General features: G+C 35.1%; 1 protein-coding gene across 1 annotated transcript; it reads left to right on the top strand.

The window, feature by feature from the left end:
* The first annotated feature begins 346 nt into the window (after positions 1 to 346).
* LOC110446544 (FAD-dependent oxidoreductase domain-containing protein 2-like) lies at positions 347 to 14,727 on the top strand. The gene is made up of 10 exons (XM_021491744.1): positions 347 to 533; positions 1,317 to 1,500; positions 3,971 to 4,117; positions 5,539 to 5,669; positions 6,368 to 6,488; positions 10,448 to 10,678; positions 11,798 to 11,964; positions 12,355 to 12,520; positions 13,475 to 13,719; positions 14,427 to 14,727. The coding sequence occupies exons 1-10, from the start codon at positions 347 to 349 to the stop codon at positions 14,681 to 14,683; spliced, it is 1,836 nt and encodes a 611-aa protein (XP_021347419.1). The 3' UTR covers positions 14,684 to 14,727.
* Positions 14,728 to 21,529: the final 6,802 nt, after the last annotated feature.

Here is a 21,529-nt window from a genome sequence, read left to right as displayed (position 1 = left end):
TATGTTAATATTTATATTTCATACTTTAAAAAGAAAATTATCCCTTTCCATAGAGTATCGATCCAACGATTTTCAGACGATTTTACAAAAAAATGCTTTTATCTCTACCATGCAAAAGTATACCCGTGGGCACAGTGTGACAATCAACTACAAAGCGTTCATCGGGACATATCTGTGGTTCATAATCTACACATATTTGTTTTATCATGTCTATGTAGATGTGTATCTTCAATCAATTAGACTGTATATCAGGGTCCTTTTGTTAATTACAGAGATTAACCGGGACACACAGCTGTTAACAGTTTTAAGATCCGATACATTTTCAGGAGAACACCGTACCATCAACATGGGTTTAATTCGTCTCATCACAATTGTCTTCATTCTGAACCTCTCGGACGCTACTGATCGACACCCTAGAGGGTACGAAACAGAATTTTGTATCATCGGAGCAGGTCCTGCTGGATTACAACTTGGGTACTTTTTCCAAAAATCGGGAATGGACTATGTCATATATGAACGCTCCAACATATCAGGTAGGTTTAATTTTACTTTATTTAATGGCGACTTTCTCAGACGTGATGAAACGATCAATCATTGCCGTTATCAACAGCAATATACCAACATTAGCATACAGTTAATTGTCTTAGTATTGTGACGTCATGACACGTGTTGCATGATATAGGCCAAGCTCAAAATAGCGAGGCTTTATATAACGAACAACAAGAGAATGGCGAGGTGTCAACACAACCATAAGTCAAACTAATGAATATAAAACCTATGCAAAACATGAATAAAGTAAATACTTTCATGGAGATCATTGAAAAAATACAAGGAGAATAAGACCAGATGTTCAAGGAGGTTAGCGCCTTCTGTTTCATCGACGATACTCGCCATGTAAATGTAGGTCAAAGTAATGTCACGTACTCCCTCGTTGTCAAGCGCGACTTCATTAAAAAAAGGCTTCAAGTATTACACTATTTAATGGTGCGTTTTTTGCGTCATGGGACTTTTAACAAAATGTTATAAATAGGAACAGATATATTTCACTCATATGGCAGATTATATCAATATTTTAACTCGTTCTTCGCACTCATGAAAAATATCGATATCTTGCCATACTTTCTTGAAAAAAATGGTATTGAAGGGGAAACCATTAAATATCCTGTATATATTAGATATAGACTATCTGAAAAAAATGATATCGTAATATACACGGATGGTAATATTATGTTGTATTTGAAAACTGATATCAATTGTAACACACACGTCAATGATAAGTTGTTAAGAAATTTTAGAACATGTATTTTGCACTTCAGGGAGTTTCTTTCTGAAATATCCACGTCACGGTAGGCTTATCAGCATCAACAAACGCAATACCGGAAGCAGTAACAAAGAGTTCAACCTCCGTCACGACTGGAACTCTTTACTCAGTGACGAAGAGAGTCTTCTATTCCGCCATTACTCATCCGACTTATTTCCTCACAAGGAAACAATGATTAAGTAAGTAATATCATCATTGCTTAATTGTCCCTAAATATTTTATACGGTAATACATTATAAATCGACGGATATATGTTCATTTCCCGGGGATGTAGTTCATTTTACCGGTGCCATAGTTTAAGGACTATTTCATTGTACATTAAATGCTTTTAAAAGATTGTTGCAACAATCGAAACAATCAAGCCAATCAGGTGAGTGCTACTATTTGACCTTCACCACAATTTCTTTGTTTTTGATCGATTGAGACGTCATTGAAGACAAAAGAGGAATTGGCTTCAGATGGACTTGAGATTTTGAATTTGTTTTTATCAATGAATGTACGTTTGGTTTGGAAATTATTTTTATGTGGCTGAGCGATTCGTAAAACAGTTAGGTATGTGATTTTAGGACTAGAACATCAATTCTAGCTGGTTTTGGGTTCCTTTCGACCAGGTGTATTTCCCTAGGCGAATTAGGTACGTTTACAAACAAAAAGTCTACAGGTTTGATTTGCATTGGTAAAATGAAACAGTTACAGACTGTTTTTCTTGGCATTGGCCTCTGGGAATAGTTGAATGTCGGAGACAGTAAAATACTATTTCCCACGTGCCTATTCTATAAATGTAAATTGGTTCATTTCTCGATACCCTTTTTTTATGATATTTGTTCAAAATATAGTTATTTCTTAGCACGTGCTAGTACATTGTATACACGTATCTCGTTAGTCTAGAAAACGATAGTAGGGGTTGGAAATGTACACTCCCTTGACACTTGCTTGATATAAAGATAACAAAATCTTTTAAACATTGACATGCGTTCATAGCCAATAACCAACTGGAAACGACAAATTCCAGGAAAGACTTCATGGTTTTCATATTGAATACGAATGCCGAATCATGTGAACTGATAATATTAGCATATCTATATCAAATATGACATTTTATCATCATAAAATAACAAACTGAGCCATCAAATTTGAGCTTTCAGTTGAAAACTTGTAAATGTGTTTATCTAAGTACGGTTATATAGTGACAATGCAGTGAAGTGATTAATATAATAATATGGATATATTCTTATTTCCTTCCTGAAATGGTTACGTGAATGCTTTCTAAGTGACTGTTGAATGATTGAAAAAAAAGTAACATGTTGGAATTGTAATTTGGTCACAACTGTTTATGTTGTAGTCATCATGATCCACTGTAATGCTCCATATTAAGCACTCACTTGACCCTTAAAACGTTTGGGAACCAGTTTCAACAGCACCCCCTAGATCGCCACTTGGATACAGTTTTGTCCCCATTCGGAACTTAAAATGAAAATAAATTTATCCCATCAAGAAAATAACCCTGCCTTACACGTACGCCATGAGGGGAATGGATTATTTTTGTATTGTTTATTTATGATTGAACATTGATCTTTTTGGGACGGTAACTTCTTAACGCATGTTCATTGCTGTCGTGATGATTGACACCGACAGGGGTCATAAACACTTCCTATTAGCAAGTCCTTTCGCGATGCAGTTGCTGCTTGAAAGGATTATATGGATAAGTTTCTCCCACATCGTTTTACATCAAAGAATGCTTCTCCACGAGTTTGTTTCAATGTTATGGCTCGTAATCCATTTTATTTTGTCAATTATTTTCAAATACATGTAACATTAATTGTGATTCATGATGAGGATTAGCTAGGAAGTAAAAATGTATAGGCTTATTGATACAGCTTACCCTTTGTCCCTATTATAAAGAACGGTGGAAGTGCTATAATGGTGTGTCACTAAATTCGTATACCGGGATTTGTTCTAAGGACAAAATTACGAAAGTTTCACTTCGCACAACAAAAGTGCTACGCAGGATTGTAACTAAGTATGTGAGAAGTAAATGAAAGGAATCGGAAATAAAACTGCTTTGAATTTGTTACAAGACGGAGTAAAATGTCAACTGTACAATACGCAGTGGAATATCTATACAATTGGCGGCAATGTCTCGCCCAGCTAGGATGTTTGCAATTAATGTCCACACATGGCTTAATCATTACATACCAAAATGTTAATATTTATAAGAAAAATGAAACTGATAATTATACAGAACAGTTTAAAGTAAAATACATATAACAAAGAACGCAACAATTACTGTGTCTTTACAAGACGCAGGCATTTTTCCACACAAGCCACTTTGATGTGTCTACACAAGACGCCATGATGTCCCCACACAAGACACAGTGATGTGTCCACATAGAGAAAAGCGATGTAATCCACAGAAACGTCTTCACATACACACTTACATTATACATTTAGAGAGCGAACATTTCCAATATGTGGTCATTTTGTTAACTGGCCAAGTGAAAGTAAAAATGCCAAACGTAGACCTACGTAATTTTCACAAACACCTTATATATTGCAACATTCAACACCTGCAACTTTGAAATATTTTTCTATATTTCATATTGCCTCCTACAGAATAGAAAATATCAAATGATTTCTTTTTAAATGTAGATACCTCAACGACTTTTCGAAACATTTCCGCCTCAATATCAAATACAACACAGAGATCAGTAACATCCGAATGGCTTCAATGACGGATGACAACAGACACGAGGTGTTCCTAATGGACGACCAACACAATAACACAAAAACATGCAGGTATGTGTAGAATTCATTGTTCTATTTATTTCTGCAGCTTCGTCAGACTTTATAATACAAAGATGCTACAGACGTTGATGTTTGTTGATTCTTTGTCAGATAAGTATTGTTTACAACTGACTTAATTAAGTTGGTATCCCATGCCTTTTGATGGATGTAAATAATAAAAGGCATGTGATTTAACGATTAGACGGGAAAAAAATGTTTATAGCAGGGCTTTCGATAGATCATTCAAAATATGTTTTTGGTTTAAACAGAGATTTGAAATTTGCGTTTTACGTTTCAGAGAAATGCTGTTTGACCTATAAAATAAACAAGGGTCAATTGTTACCCCTGTCAAATGAAACATATATCATATTTCTAATGTAATAGATAAACAGTCACATGTATTTAGAATAGTTTATTGTATATTTATATAATACTGTCCATTTATTACCTTCGTGACATGATTTATTCCGAAGAAACAAAGAGTCTTGTGTACTTACAAGGGCGATAAATATGTACTTGTGTCTAAATAAGATAATAACACAATATAGTAAAAGTGATCAGGTTGACGCGCCATTGTTGTCGTCAGCTTCAGTCATTCGGAACTTAATTTTGGAGGTTCTTACCGATTTTTCGCGAGAGGCAACGAATAATGGAAATATTACCTGAGTAACTCGAGCGCGTGTTTAAAAATATGAAGTCCTGTGTTCGAACCCCAGTCAACCACCGCTGAAAGTTTTATAGTAAAAACACTGATATTGATTATGTTTCATCTCTTTTATTTTTTCGTAAAAGTCCCGTACATAACTTTCAGAATATTTTTTATCAAACTATTGCCATACCGGTAATACCAATGCGTTGCTACAGTTTTTGACAGTATTATGGGAATAATATGCATTAAATATTTTAATAACGTAGTAGAAAAAAGGACAGATTATCTCTCAATGATCTTAGATTTATGTAGATAGCTGTTTTGCAGCTATTAAATCCAGTGTCGTTTCTTGTTAAGATCTTATCGAATGGCATCAACATGTGTCAGTCTTTCTATAATATAACTGACAATTATAAAACGCTCGATGGAAAGTCATTACACGTCTTTAACTCTGCATTTAAAATTAAATTGTAGTTAGTTTGTCCTGTTCTGGTTATTTTACTCTGCCTGTCGACTCTAGAGTCGATCAAAACAGCATCCCCTGCGAAGTCCCTTGTGGGACAGTAGTTTCGAAAAGCGGCACTCAAGGATGATCCAATACAAATCGTCTGCTTCTAAGCTTTTAGACAAACATAAGGGATGCTGCTGGTTGTTTGGTTGCATTACATTAAGAGAGGCGAAAGTACTGATGTCGATATATTCAGTGTAGTTAAACAGTTAAAAGTCTTTATATATTTGTTTTAATTGTCTTTCTTTTCTCTTCTTCATTTTAATTTTGTTGAAGGGTGATCATCGTGGCTACCGGATTATGGAAGCCATTTGTTCCTGACTTGCCCGGATTGGAGTTAACGGAGAGCTACGACGATCTCTCCTTAGACCCGGAGGACTATGAGGCTAAATCTGTCATGATCTTAGGTAAAAAAGTAACTTAAACATGCTATTGTTGAAATACATCTAATATATGGCAAAAACTGAACACATTTTGAAGAGAAGCTACCGTATACCTGAACATTTCTCCCAATGAAGTTTTCGTCTTTCACCCATATTAGTCCAGTGTTGCTTTTCGCCTTTTACACGGTATGTTGTGCACTATATTCGGCGCCATGATAAATTCGCCTTCACTATGGGGGATGATAAGTGCAAACTTTTAACCAGTAGCGAAAATTTCCCGGCATACAGTATTATTTTCGCAATGAAAGCATCAATAGTTTTATGAAAAGAGGAAAATAAATTTTTCTTTTATTACGTTGCAGAACTTCATAGAGACTATTTTATATTCTAATAATGTTTAACTGTAGCCTTAGTGTAAACTGATAAAACATTTAATGCTGTCTGGATAACTTTGAATATTTCCACCATTTGTATGCAATAATCCATTAGAATGCAATTCCTTTGTTTTCCCCATACGTTTATGAAAAATCTAATACTTCAGAAACGAGAATTTCACAAGTAGGTTTCCCACGGTTTCTAAATGTACATATTGAATATTTTGGGCTGATCGAAAGAACAAGATGGCCGAAAGGTGGTCGAATTAACTTTTGTGAGTTTAAGTCTGTTAGTGTTATTTCTAGTACTGGAAGGATATTTATTGATGTTTATCCGTCTTCCTTTAGGTCGAGGAAATTCAGCTTTTGAGACGGCCGACGCTATCTATTCGAAGACGAACTTTATCCACATGGTGGGTCGGAGAAGAATTCGATTAGCATGGGAAACCCACTACGTCGGCGATATCAGGTGAGAAATAGATGCTCCTCAACGATTGATGGTTGATACTGATTAATCGAACTCGAGCTATTTAATTTACAAATTGTGTAAAAAGGCGAGGTTTACTTTGTCTTTTACGATTTTTTTTTACTTATGTGAGATGAATATCCAATGAGACGTGAGCGAAAACATCTAGTGGTCGTGAAAGAAACTCTGTTTGTACAATATCACAATGATTCTTGTATGTTTTTCCTTCGGGCCAGTCTTGATCATAATTTTAAGAATGTTGGTGAGTGTCGTTACTACGAGATCAAGCGGGATTTCAAAACGATGTCCAGAAAATTTGAGTCCCAGACCCGTTCACATAAAACCGATCTAATACTCAACATCAAATTCTACGGTTAAATTAAATATCTTGTTATGTCGAAAAATGAATAAACAAAAAAAACTTTTTTATCATGGTTTGAAAATTCAGTTTGGTGTTTTTCATGATTTAAGTGAGTTATAAGAAAATGGGGTTTAGAATAGAATCCACGCTTGATTATGAGAACGGTTTCATGAATAGAGACCCAGGACTCAAGTATATGTTTCTCAGAATAACAGTATCAGTGAAAACAGTTCCACCATTTAAATCTTCAAATTCTTTTCTATGGTAAATGAATATCTATTACAATGCATATTTAATAGAAACGAAATTGTGAGACAATGCGCAGATTACAACCATCATTATGAATTTTGATGATTCTTATAAAAATAATTTATTAAATTGATGTAGGGCGTAGATCACCCGACTTACAGTCACTGGCCATAAGTATTGGCGCATATCGGCGACGTCATATTTGTTTATGCTAAGATTTTATAAGGGAGGAAATATTTAAAAGTGGAATATCTCAATAAATAAAGAAGGTACTTACATGAAATTGTCAGTACTTTGTTATCTGTCCCCTAGCTCTAATTACACGTAGTAATCTCTTTGGTAGTGTATCATACAGGTTCCGAATATAGCACAAAGGCAAACTTTACTATATATCGTTCACAACTCTGATCAGATCTGCTCTGTTTTGAACCTCTCCCAAACGTTTCGAAAGACGGGTTTTTATTGTTTTCCAAAAAATGTCAACCACATTGAGATCTGGACTTTGGGATGGCCATATTAAAGTTCTAATATTATTTACAGTTTTCCACTCGTTAGCTCTCCTCGAGACATGACACGGGGCATTATCTTCTTGTAAAATCAAGGGTGTAATTGCAAAATGTCTCGCGACAACAGGGCATACATTTTCATCTAAACTGGAAATATACTTATCACTGTTTATGTTTCCATCAACATATCTTAGTGTTCCGACCCCATGCATACATTTTCCTGTCAGTCCCGATTTCTATTTTTGTTTCATCACTAAATATGATCTGACCAATTATTTGCAACTGTCCAATGAAGTTTTGTCCGACAAAAACGAAGCCGCCGTTCCTGATTCACAGCTCCGATAGTAATTTTCTTTGAAACAACTCTCCTTTGGTATCCAAACACAAAGAGTATTCTTTTAACAGTTCTTGATGACAAATTAACTATTGCGTCATTATTACAAAGTGTTGTAACATAATTTAAAGTTACCCTCTTATTGTTTTTAACAATTCGAATGATACTACGATCAGACCTGTAATACGATTTTCTGGGCCGCCCACTTCTTGGTAAATTTTCGACACTTTCCCTTTCACGGAATCGCTTCAAAAAATTTTGTACGGATCTTGCTTTAAGTTCTAACAACCCTGTAATTTTTCAAGCCGAAAGACCACTGTTAGACAGCTTTATAGTGTCTTCTTTAACGGCTGGGGTTAATTCACGGCTTTTTTGAGCCATATACGGGCAGACGACAATATAAGCACATAAGAAGGGGAATAACTCTTTTTGAGTGTATACGCAATTCCCTACCTCCTACAAATTGTTCCGGTACTGGTTTTGTAAGAAAACGTGTTATTTGGGCAAAGATACAGCTGAAAACGATAGGAATACATTTTATTCACTTAATGACGTCGCCATAATGCGCCCATACTTATGGCCAGTGACTGTAGATAGAGTCATTAAACTCGGTGGTTTTGGTGAAAATGCTGGAAAACAATCAGGGGCGGATCCAGGAATTCCTAAAAGGGGGGTTCGAGAAATTTTTCTCAATAGTCAGCACCCCGAGCGCGTAGCGCGAGGAGGGGGAGGGTACGGGAGGGGGTCATCCCCCTCCTTTAAGGGGTTTTGGGGGATCCCCCCCCCCAAAAAAAGCGATTTCCCGTGTTCTGAGGATTGTTTTTATGTTTTATTAACAAGAAGAAAAAAAAACATATTTTAAGTATGGCCTAAAGACTTTTTTTGTGTACTGGAAAGAAAATTAAAGTTTCGATTCAAATTCTCTATCAACAGCGTGTTTTAGAAGTCAGATGGTATTATTATAGGGGCAACCTGGTGATGACAAATGTATGAATCCACAGGGGACTTGTTCATTATTACCTAATTTGGCGTCCCGCCCGCAAGGGGGATACGAGAGGTCCACCGTCAAAANATTTTTAGTAATTTTCGTGAACAGGGCATACAATGTCTTACTCGACACGTACCATGGTTATTTTTAGTAATTTTCGTGAACAGGGCATACAATGTCTTACTCGACACGTACCATGGTTATTTTTAGTAATTTTCGTGAACAGGGCATACAATGTCTTACTCGACACGTACCATGGTTATTTTTAGTAATTTTCGTGAACAGGGCATACAATGTCTTACTCGACACGTACCATGGTTATTTTTAGTAATTTTCGTGAACAGGGCATACAATGTCTTACTCGACACGTACCATGGTTATTTTTAGTAATTTTCGTGAACAGGGCATACAATGTCTTACTCGACACGTACCATGGTTATTTTTAGTAATTTTCGTGAACAGGGCATACAATGTCTTACTCGACACGTACCATGGTTATTTTTAGTAATTTTCGTGAACAGGGCATACAATGTCTTACTCGACACGTACCATGGTTATTTTTAGTAATTTTCGTGAACAGGGCATACAATGTCTTACTCGACACGTACCATGGTTATTTTTAGTAATTTTCGTGAACAGGGCATACAATGTCTTACTCGACACGTACCATGGTTATTTTTAGTAATTTTCGTGAACAGGGCATACAATGTCTTACTCGACACGTACCATGGTTATTTTTAGTAATTTTCGTGAACAGGGCATACAATGTCTTACTCGACACGTACCATGGTTATTTTTAGTAATTTTCGTGAACAGGGCATACAATGTCTTACTCGACACGTACCATGGTTATTTTTAGTAATTTTCGTGAACAGGGCATACAATGTCTTACTCGACACGTACCATGGTTATTTTTAGTAATTTTCGTGAACAGGGCATACAATGTCTTACTCGACACGTACCATGGTTATTTTTAGTAATTTTCGTGAACAGGGCATACAATGTCTTACTCGACACGTACCATGGTTATTTTTAGTAATTTTCGTGAACAGGGCATACAATGTCTTACTCGACACGTACCATGGTTATTTTTAGTAATTTTCGTGAACAGGGCATACAATGTCTTACTCGACACGTACCATGGTTATTTTTAGTAATTTTCGTGAACAGGGCATACAATGTCTTACTCGACACGTACCATGGTTATTTTTAGTAATTTTCGTGAACAGGGCATACAATGTCTTACTCGACACGTACCATGGTTATTTTTAGTAATTTTCGTGAACAGGGCATACAATGTCTTACTCGACACGTACCATGGTTATTTTTAGTAATTTTCGTGAACAGGGCATACAATGTCTTACTCGACACGTACCATGGTTATTTTTGGTAATTTTCGTGAACAGGGCATACAATGTCTTACTCGACACGTACCATGGTTATTTTTAGTAATTTTCGTGAACAGGGCATACAATGGCTTACTCGACACGTAATTTGGTTATTTTTTGTGGTTTTCGTGAACAGGGCGGTAAACAATGGCTTACTTGATACGTACCAGCTCAAGTCACTGGACGGCCTGATGGAGTTCAATAACGTATCGGCGTTTCGGGTGGTGGCGGAGGGAGGCAAGCTGTTCCTTCGAGATCGAAGTAATACGTCTATGTTACACCCGTACGACAACGATCCCCTGAACACCCCCTACGACAAGATCATCAGGTGTCTCGGTTTTACGTTTGATAAGTCCATTTTCAACAAGTGAGTAAATAACTTGAAATGTGTGACGATACAATTTTTTTCCATATCCTCATTTGGTGTATTTTAATAACGTGAAGGTCAGTATTTTGTGATATTGGTCTAACCATCTTTAGAAACAGCAGGTCAATATTCATATTATGACGTCATTTCAATTGTTATGTCACAATGCTTTCTGCCAAATTAAGTACTTTCCTCATTACAATATTTATACTTCTATCTTTTTTATTGATTCAAAATATATTTAGCGTCTATTAGTCAGGGTCATCATCACTTTTTAAGTTTAATGATTCACCTCAACAAAAGTCTATAATTGATAAATATCTTAAAATAAACTGTTCCTATTTTTAACGTTGGGGGTAGAATAAATGAATTTTAGGACATCTTAACATTATAAAGATAACAGATTAAAATGACGTTCTAACTCATTGTATATTATAAAAAAATTACTGTAAAAGTGCAACGCCTAGAATATATTTTGTGGCGAATATTAACATAAATCAAAATAAAGAAATGAATAACGCTTTACCATATATTTGATTGTTAGAAAATAGAAGTGCAATACCTGAATAGTGGCTACTTATACTTACATGTATACTGTAGAAATAAATTACCTGAATGACGTTTTGTCATATCTATACTTCCAAAGAAATCACTACTTCAAAAACGCGTATTATATCTATTATTATTGTAATGGTTCAAAGAAGTAATATAGACGGTAAAATCCCATACAACACTGGATCCTAATGGAGGTATGCCCGTAGGATACGAATTACTTAAAATAGTATATATGGGGCAAAGAAGTAATTCCAACAGTGGGGACAAGTTTGGGTTGTCAAATTTGGATCGCTCCGAAAATTTGACAACCTAAACTTGTCCACACTGTTGGAATTACTTCTTTGCCCCATATATTGTTATTGTAAGATATACTTCATTGATGTTTCATCGAATCTGTGTTGCTTAAAGTAATAATTTATTTAGTAATTCTCCACTGTAAAAGTACATTTTGCACATCCTGAATATGTGATGTTTCATGTTACATACCGTTATTTTAGTAGAAAGTGTATCACTCTGTTGTATGTTTAAATAACTTTACGATACTAATTTTCGTGGCATGCTCAGCGACTCTTGTGTGCCGTTGGGACGTGGACGCCTGGCCAAGTACCCCCGAATACGACCTGACTACCAAGCATCCGCTATCCGTGGGCTTTTCTTTGCTGGGACCCTTGCTCACTCACTGGACTATCGGAAGTCCGCCGGTGGCTTTGTTCACGGATTTAGATACACAGGTAAAAGTCTGAGGCAGGATTTCAAATCAAAATGAAAGTGGGTTTTTTCCAAATAAAGAATCTTTTAGAAATTGATCGTCAAGAAATTCTACAGATGAGAAAAATATGTAAGCAAAAAAATAAGAAAATAATTCTCATTGATAACCTTTTTTCTACTTTATAATGGCGCGATTTTCATCGGAGACCACACTTGGATTAATTTCAAGTTTGCAAACAGAATTGCATGACATAAGGAAAAATATATGTGAAATAATTTACATTTCGTTTATATTTCATTTATATCATATTCTAACTTTTATAAGTGTTTCGGTATGAAACGTGATTTCGGAGTGGTTTCGGATACGAATAAACATTTCAATAGAAATTTCATTTCTTTTATGTCTGTTTTAGCTCGAGCTCTATACAACATTCTAAGACAAAAATACAAGAATAAGTCATGGCCGAGTGTGCGTTTACCACTGGCGGACCTTGCCACAACAATACTCAAGCGTGTCAACGAGGCATCCGGGCTCTACCAGATGTTTAGTATCCTTGGCGACATTGTACTTATTAATCGGTTGGTATTGGGTTTTTTAAAGTCTTACTTAGATCATTTCGAGCAGAGGAATCAGAAAACAATCTTCAAAATAGCATACCTGTATATGCACACGTTTACATGGTTTATCTCGTATATAAGCTTGAATGTTGACTTAAATAAAATGCTAAAAGAGTCATAGTAAAGCGTGAGCTTGCCACTGACGGACCTTGTGCCACTGACGGACCTTGTCACACTTATGCTTACCCAATCAGAATGTTGAAGTGGCAATATGAAAAAAGACAAGCTGATTATATATGATTATTTTATCTTGAATCTGCTATCATATACGAAATAATTCCATTGATATATTCCGTTAATTTCTGTATATGAGCCACTTCCATCGGCCAACCAGACGTATTTTATTTCTAGCAATAAAAAGTGAATATAGAAAAATGTTTTCAATGAAACGTTTCTCCATGGTTATCAATTACAGTAATTATACTTTTTGAAATATACTAACCATACAGTTTTTCAATATTTATCATATCTATCCTCGTTAAGCAAGCCAATAACAACAGTTCTTACTTAATAGCAAGACAATATTAACAGTAACAGTCAATTAAAACCAAGAGAATATAAAGAGTTCTTACTTAAGTAGAAGAAAATATAAACATATCTTACTTAAAGTAGCAAAACAATGTAAACAGCTTTTACTGAAAAAGAAGATAATATAAACAGTTCTTTTTCAATCGCAAGCCACTTTTAGCAGTTCTTACTTAAAAGCAAGACAATACAAAGACTAATTACTGATTACTGAATAGCAAGACAATATCAACATTTCTTACTGAATAGCAAGACGATATAATAGTCCTTACTTAAAAGCAAGAACACGTTTTCAGTAAATAATTAAAAGCAAGACACTTTTTACACTTAATACTTTGAAGACAGTTAATACTCAATATTATTCACCCATATTATGATTGACAATTTCAGCGAGGAACAGAACTTTCAGTATCTAGAGGAGTTTTCTCTTGGAATGCTGCACAACTTAGAGTATTTGACGGGTGTAACCGTTGGGAGTTCCTCGGTACTCGTCGTAGTATTACAGTACGGGCATGACTATCACGGGCCCCAGGAAGATGTGTTCCGAGTAGACAGAGCTAGTACCGACCCTGTATACGCTGAACTGTCGAACTTCCTTCATCCGGTGCTCTACTATTACGACGTCCTGCCGACACGTATGTATACAACTTGATTGTTTATTTCTAGGGCTTCATCAGACGTGTTATATCAATACTTTATCAAGTCCTTTCCGTTAATAACTGCAGTTTTTCAGGATGATAAAACAACGATAATCAATCAATCTGAGAGTTATTTGCGTAGTAAGATTTTTTTGCAAGAGATCTTTGATTTGCAAAGACCGTCATCTTAGAAAGACGGAAACTTCAAGGCAAGCCTATTTCGAAGCCGGCTTACTTTCAAAGTACATTTGACTGCAAGGAATTCCAGGCTTATTTTCAGAGCTGGCCTATTTTGAAATAAGGCTTATTTTCGAGACTATAGGGTTTATCCCGAACAGGAATTTGTCCATTGTATTCCGTCAATTTATATTAATTTTGACTTTTATACATGTACTGTGCTTATACAGTAAAACTTCGTTATACTGTCACTATTTATCCAGAGAAGATTTGACGTTATAGGGGGGTTTGACAATAAATCGAGGTAACCATATAAAGATATATTTTTTTTAAGAAAAAGAGAAAAAGGACATTGAAATACAGTATGTTGACGATGTGTGAGAAGTAAAATGAAAGGAGGGACACTATATCGAGGTTTTATTTTATGTATTAACATATACTTCTTTTGTAGATATATATAAATAAATGAAAAAACGCTCTTTTTTTGTATACGCTATATGTATCTGATACTTCATCTCTAATTTTAGAAGAAGACATGGCATCAATTACCAATCCGGAATTTCTCCCAGTACCAAATGAGATTCATCATGTTTTAGAAGACTTCACAACACAATGGAACAGACCACAGTCTCACGTGGAACCTCTTTACATATTCCTAGAAGAATTTCTGAAAATTCCTTTAGAAATCGAAATTTCCCACCAAGAATGCCTTCTGGTGTCTTTAACAATGTACAAAACTCCAGCGAATTGCAGATATTTTCTTGATGGCCATTCAGTGATTTGAAGACAACAAACATCAAAAATATTGATCAGTTATGGACTTTTGATGAGGTGAATATATGGTTATATGAACCTAAGAAAGGGATATTAACCGATACGAAGTCGAGGTCAACATCACTGTCTCATTGTCCATATAACCACATATTCACTTAAATGAAAGCATTAAGTTGTTATATTTGATGCTAAATATTTTTTTAATCATTAAACAAGATGGAACGTATGAAAAGTGTACGAAGCAAAGAACTGCATTTGGCAAATAACGGCAAAAAGTGCATATTAACCTGCTGTTTCTTAACAAAAGTAACAACCGTGTCAATATCACAGGTAACCAATCCCCATGTGATATTGATCCAACCAATAGGGATGTAGGACAAATGTATGTCATTTGATATTTTAATTTATATCAGGATACTGTTTTTGATTTTCTGGTCAGGTGAGCTTATAAAACGTGCTTATCTCTAAATGAAAGGTTAAATCTGTGAGTGTGATGAAATAGAATTGCAGCTTGTTATAGTTAAGCACAAACAAAAGAAAAAAACGCATGCGTTAGAAAGTCGAGAGGAATTCGGAACGAATAGAAACAGAAGAAGGTTATCAGATGCATCTAATAAGAATGGTGGGGGAGGAAAATTTAGATTTCACTTGTGTAATACGTTCATTTTTCTAGTGTTTTTTTTTTTTTTAATATGGCAATATTTCTGTATCAACTGATATGCCAAAATGCAATTTATTGAAAAGAAACATTTTTTTTTTAAATATTTGGGTGAATCGAGAAACCGAAACTTGCTTTTTAAAACTGCTTTTGTTTTGCGTATACTTAAAATACTATGTTAGTCCATTGCTACATTAGTTTTTATCAATGGTGAACTGACTCAGTAATAAATGTATACTCCTTTCATTACATAAGGGTCATTGTCTGAATAACTGGTCATTCCCATTAAACCTTTTCATTCCAACAATGTTTAGAAATTATTCATGAACAAGAGAACCAGGACTCAAATATGTGTCACTCAAAAATACAGTTTCTGTGACAACGGCAAATGAATTGATGGTTAAACTCAGTTGTCTGAGCTACTGGTCACCCTTATGAAACTGTTTTTATTCAAGCATACCAAACAATTTTCAGAAAATATTCATGACTAGAGAACCAAGACTCAAATATAGGTCATTAAAACATACAGTATAAATGACAACAGCAAATGAATGGATGGCTGAACCCAGTACCAGTTATCTTCGTAACTGGTTACCCTTATGAAACTACGTTGTATATACATGTACTAAACAATGTTTAGAAAATATTTCAAAGCCTTAATTGCTCCAAGATTCGAACCGAACAAAGAATTATTGTTCAAAGATTTAATAATAATCTTCCAATAAGCTTAAAGTCAAAACCTTATTGTTATTAGGAACTCTTAGTGAAGTGATTTTCCGAATGAATGAATACATGAATGAATGAATGAATGAATTATAAAAACATAGACCTTCATATCACTCAAAGAAAACAGTTTATTTCCCTACTTCTAAACTATTTACATCATTTGATACGAGAAAAGTCGGGAATAACGCACAACATTTGAGGGTAACGTCACATTTAACCTAACAAATATATGCCATCTTAGATATTTTATTCGTTATTTGGGTTAGGGTTAAGGCTTTATGCTACCTTATATTTTTCACTTGTTATTTTTGTTAGTGTTAAGGTTGTATGCTACCTCACATATTATACCTGTGGTTTGTGTAAGAGTTAAGGGTATATGCTACCTTACACGTTATGCATGTGGTTTATATTACATTTAAAGGGATATGCCATGTCACATACAATTTGTGTGATGTGAATATTTCAAATTCATGTAAATATTATTGACTTTCCTTCAAATGTACCATCAAGTAATTATCAAGACAAACCCGAAAGACACAATAAACTCAAATACCACAATGTTGTTGAATTACTTCTTGTTATGTTTGTATAGCATGTGACGTCATTGTTTCAACCACATAGCACCTTGGATTACGATGAAAATTGGATACAGAATATTGCGATGATAGAAATATCTTTTCTTTTTTTTTTTAAAGGTGTTTGTATATTTTATTATTCCAAAATGACACAGACTGTTAAGATCACGACATAGGGAAGTGGTATAGGAATATAAAATTTCATAAATATGAAACATATAAAATGAACAAGAGCTGTTTGAGAACAGCATAGCTCGCCTATTGGTGATATATGTTGTAAGATTGAAAATATCAATAGAATAACATGTACAGTACAACCTTGATATACTGCCCGTCATATCATTTGCCACCTCGCTTACCGCCAACATATTTCAGGTCCCTTAATTATGTTTTTATTAGGAATTTCTTTCATTGCCAAACCCCTTTATAATGTCAATATTTCTTTGAACAAATGGTGGCAATAAAACAACATTGTATCACTAGTTTTGTCCCCGAAAATGTGAAAATATGGTTCAGCACATTGCTTACACTCCATATAAATACTTCAACTTTATAAAAGACAACAGCCTATTGATGGTGGTTGTCCAACACTTCACAAAAATACTTACCCAAAACTTTAACTGCAAGCTTGCCCAAAAACTTTAACCAAGTCCAATTAACCAGTTATGGCCCCTAAACTATGAAAATATGGTTCAGCACATTGCTTAAACTCCATATAAATGCTTCAACTTTATAATAGACAACAATGTATTGAGTGTGATGATCCAACACTGTCTGGCAAAAACTTGCACAAAAACTTCAGTAGACCGCAGTAAGTGGGACGCCGACGCCGGGGTGACTACATAAGCCCCTAGTCCGAATTATTCTGACGTTTTATCGACTTTTTTCATATCGGTCTGTCGTCGATTAACGTCAGAACTCCGGCCCTCTAAAATATGCGGGGAAAATGCGACCCGCGCCCGGAGCGCACTTCAAACTGATATTTTAGAAACAAAATCGTCACTTTCACACACATGTCGCACATGGATCGAAAGATCTATTCTTTATGCACTAGGTGGTATCAATAACATGTTTCAAAGATCATTACGAAAAGTATTTTCCAACGTTTTCTATACCAACCCATTTTTTTTTATGGAAATTAGGCCATGAGTAATGTCACATGACTTGACGAGATCTCGCGTTACCGAAGGTATTTCCCAACGTTATGACGTAGGCCGGCGAGATTTTAGTCACGTGGCATTGGAAGGCGGGGCTATAAAAAAACTAGAGTAAAACAGAGTAAGTTTGAAAAAACATGTTTTTAGTGATTGTATTAGTTGTTTGAGGCATGTTATGTATGTTCATCTTGTGCATAAAGAATAGATCGTTCGATCCATGTGCAACATGTGTGTGAAAGTGACGATTTGTTTCTAAAATATCAGTTTGAAGTGCGCTCCGGGCGCGGGGCGCATATTTCCCGCATATTATAGAGGGCCGGAGTTCTGACGTTAATCGACGACAGACCGATATGAAAAAAGTCGATAAAACGTCAGAATAATTCGGACTAGTAAGCCCCCTATTCTTCAAATAGGCGAACTGGAAATTAAAAGGACAGCAGAAGTCGGAAAAAGCAAACAATGTCTGTGTAATCGGAATAAGATTCATCAGTTTGGTATGAATAATAAAGGCTTAGTTTGTTTTGAACACAAACAGAAATTGAAAACTTATTTTGCAACCATCTCGTCGACAAAATAGCAGCGGATTTCCGTCAACATGAACTGCTTCGCTCGTGGAACATGATTTAGAAACAAATAATCGTGTTTCCCAATACATGTATAATAAATCATTTGTGTGCACGTGGTATTTTCCCTGCGTTAAGGACTTCCCACCCTTCGTAATACACATGTTTTTCTTGTCGTATTTTCGTGTCGTCATTTCCGTACTATTGCGTATCGGGCATTTCATTACCGTAGTGTAAATTATAGTAACACCGGGTAAACAATAGTACACGTGTGTGACGATGATATGTCAACACCCGATATCGAGACTTAACTTTGAAATGTGTAATCACACGTACTTCAGAAATAAAGCTTATGATCCAAAGACATTAATTAACTCACGGGAAAACACTGACATACGATCAGACGACTTCAAGAAGGTCGTATATGAGGCGCATGGAATGCAGACTGATGTGTTTTGTTTACCGACCTCACCTGTACGTATCACGTGCTAACAGTAGTTCACAAGCTTTGGTCGCTACGACTTTTGTTGTCGAGCGAGTTACGCTCTGTCAGTTAAATCGGTTCACAAATGCAATTCCAATAATTCTATGAAAATAGTGGTTTGTAAAATATCAAGATCCTTATAAAATGGAAGTGCATGTGCGTGCACGTAATAACGGCATACCATGCGATAGCCTATGGTTACANGGTTACACATGTACCTGATATGTTAATCTACCATGCGTAAGCGGACTATGGAATGATGTCCAAAGTGTACATGATTGAGAGTAATTTTGTTCAACAAAAGAACAGTAAATTGACGATTAAATATAGTAATTTAATATATTTCCGTCGTAAAGAAAATAAGTGTCATTGTATAAAATCTATCCCTCTACAAAAAGTTCCGATTTTTTTCAAGGTAGACAACTCTCATCCGGATCAAAATTATTGTTAAATGTAAAATAAATTAATCATAAAGACTTTGTGTGTATTTGGCTCAATTTTTCACTCTTTTTATATGAATCTATGTGTCCTGTTTGATTTATTTTGACATTGGTCATACAACATATTATCCTTAAGATGACACATTAACCGAATAACGATATTTTCGAAATTTCTACTATCGCCAGTCAACATAATGTGCCAAATAATATCCAAAGTATGTTGGTGTACACAAACCGGAAATATGTCTATCACTTCCGTAAAGATGCGAAACAACTAAAAATGAACATAACATACTAAACTTTTATGTGTGTGAGACTGCATAACTTTTTTGTTTTGCAACATCTAGCTTTATAGTTGGGCTCATCATGAGCAGCAGATCTTATAGATGAAAATTTGATCAGTTGCGATAATAAATTGGTGCGACGTATTGTTAAATTATCAAACATGACTATAGGTCATAAGGTTGTTGGATTTTATTGGAAATAGACGTTGCTACAATTTGACATTTATATGACAAATTTACCGCTTCTCAAATTTTCTGAAATTTTCACTATCATATCTCAACATAATGCACCAAATAATAATAGAAGATTTTTGGTGTACACGAACCGGAAATTGGTGTTTTACTTCCGTAAAACAATTGATGTAGCAAAAAAGTGAATGAAAATACCAACATTTTAAGAGTTTAATTTTTTTTAACTTTTTTATTATGCAATGTTTTTTTTTTACATATTTGAGTTCATAATTTGCAGCAGATCCTACTTCAAATAATAGAATATTGTTTGAAAGTGAAAAACATTGTATTGATAGTTTTTTGGACAAAAAAGTGAACCTTGTCGTACACCTTTGGAAGGCGGCACAAAATAGTTCGTAGCACAGGCCCAGGGGACCTTTTAAAAAAAAAAAAAATATCATGGGTCGTGTCTAAGGGAGCTACAAATATAACCCAGTAATGGTTACATTGCTTTGTGGGCAAAATTCTTTTGTTCCTGTAACAGGTCCTTTTATGTATTTTGATCCCGAAGGTTGACAATTTCTGTAAAATGGTACGTTGTTGTTTTTTTACCTATGGCGCAAGTCCACAACCTTAATGATATTATAGGAGTCGGGAATGAAATCAATAAAATCGGCAAAATGACCAACACGTATCATAGATATCAAAGTAGTTAATATTTTTATCACATTTGCAAATACAAAAATGTACAATAACCACAAAGCAAATACAATGTATCACGGAATGCAGGAAGTTGAGCGGTTAATTTGGTTTATGTTTACGAAATATAATGTGTATTCATTACATCGCCTGTTATAATATCTGGGGCGTGTTAAAAAAATGTCAATTTTTCGCTAACATCAACTTCATGAGCACGTATGCCTGTTTCTCGCGTTGTATAAAATGACTTTCACTGTGACAAAAGAACTTTCATCAAACAACTATAATAAACCGCACAACAAAAGCAGAGACGATCTCTCGCTTCCAACAAAGAGTTTTCAAGATCAACATGAATTCAAGCGTACTGATGACCTCTCACTCTCACGAAAGCGGTTTGGAAAGGAGCATTATTACAAGCGCATTATTGATATGCCGCTTCAGACGTTGGCTCGGCTAATTATTGCGTTTTCAGAACGATAACAAAAACTACAAGGGTCATTGTTGTTGTTTTGTTGGCAAAGATTCATTCAATGTATGATTGATGTATTATATTGATTGTTAATGAGACTTTCAGGATTTTGCCTGTGATGATGGAAAAGAAAGTTGAAACAGTTTATATTGCCTGATACGAACGTATCAAATAAAATTAATAATACAATTCGACACAGATTGCAGAAAGAATAACGGGTGACTCTTTTTATGTTTTCAGAAGGTAATGCGTATACATTGTATCGGCAACTGGTGCATAAAGTAAGGTGTTATTAGGTAGAGATACAAAAAGGAGAAGATTCGCTGTATGTAAATCAACTAATTAGCAGGTAAGAGATCGATACACATGACAAAAGATTTGTACCACCATCTTAACGATTATAAAATATTCACGATGCATTGATAAAGTTGTAATAACAGTCGATGAAGCTGTTAGCATCGAGTGAATTTTGTATATATTATTTTCATGAAGAAATGGAGTGTTTCAGTCAGTTTATAAAGTAGAGTATCTTACTTCTAGAAGAACTTTTCAACCTTGGATTTAAATGAATAACCATCACATCGCTATGACCATGATACTTTTTGGAACATTGAATCCGTTTTGGAAAGA

This window comes from Mizuhopecten yessoensis, unplaced genomic scaffold, assembly GCF_002113885.1.
Source record: "Mizuhopecten yessoensis strain PY_sf001 unplaced genomic scaffold, ASM211388v2 scaffold357, whole genome shotgun sequence".
NCBI lineage: Eukaryota > Metazoa > Mollusca > Bivalvia > Pectinida > Pectinidae > Mizuhopecten > Mizuhopecten yessoensis.
Note: the sequence above shows the minus strand (reverse complement) of the source record. Positions and strands in the feature narration are given on the sequence as shown.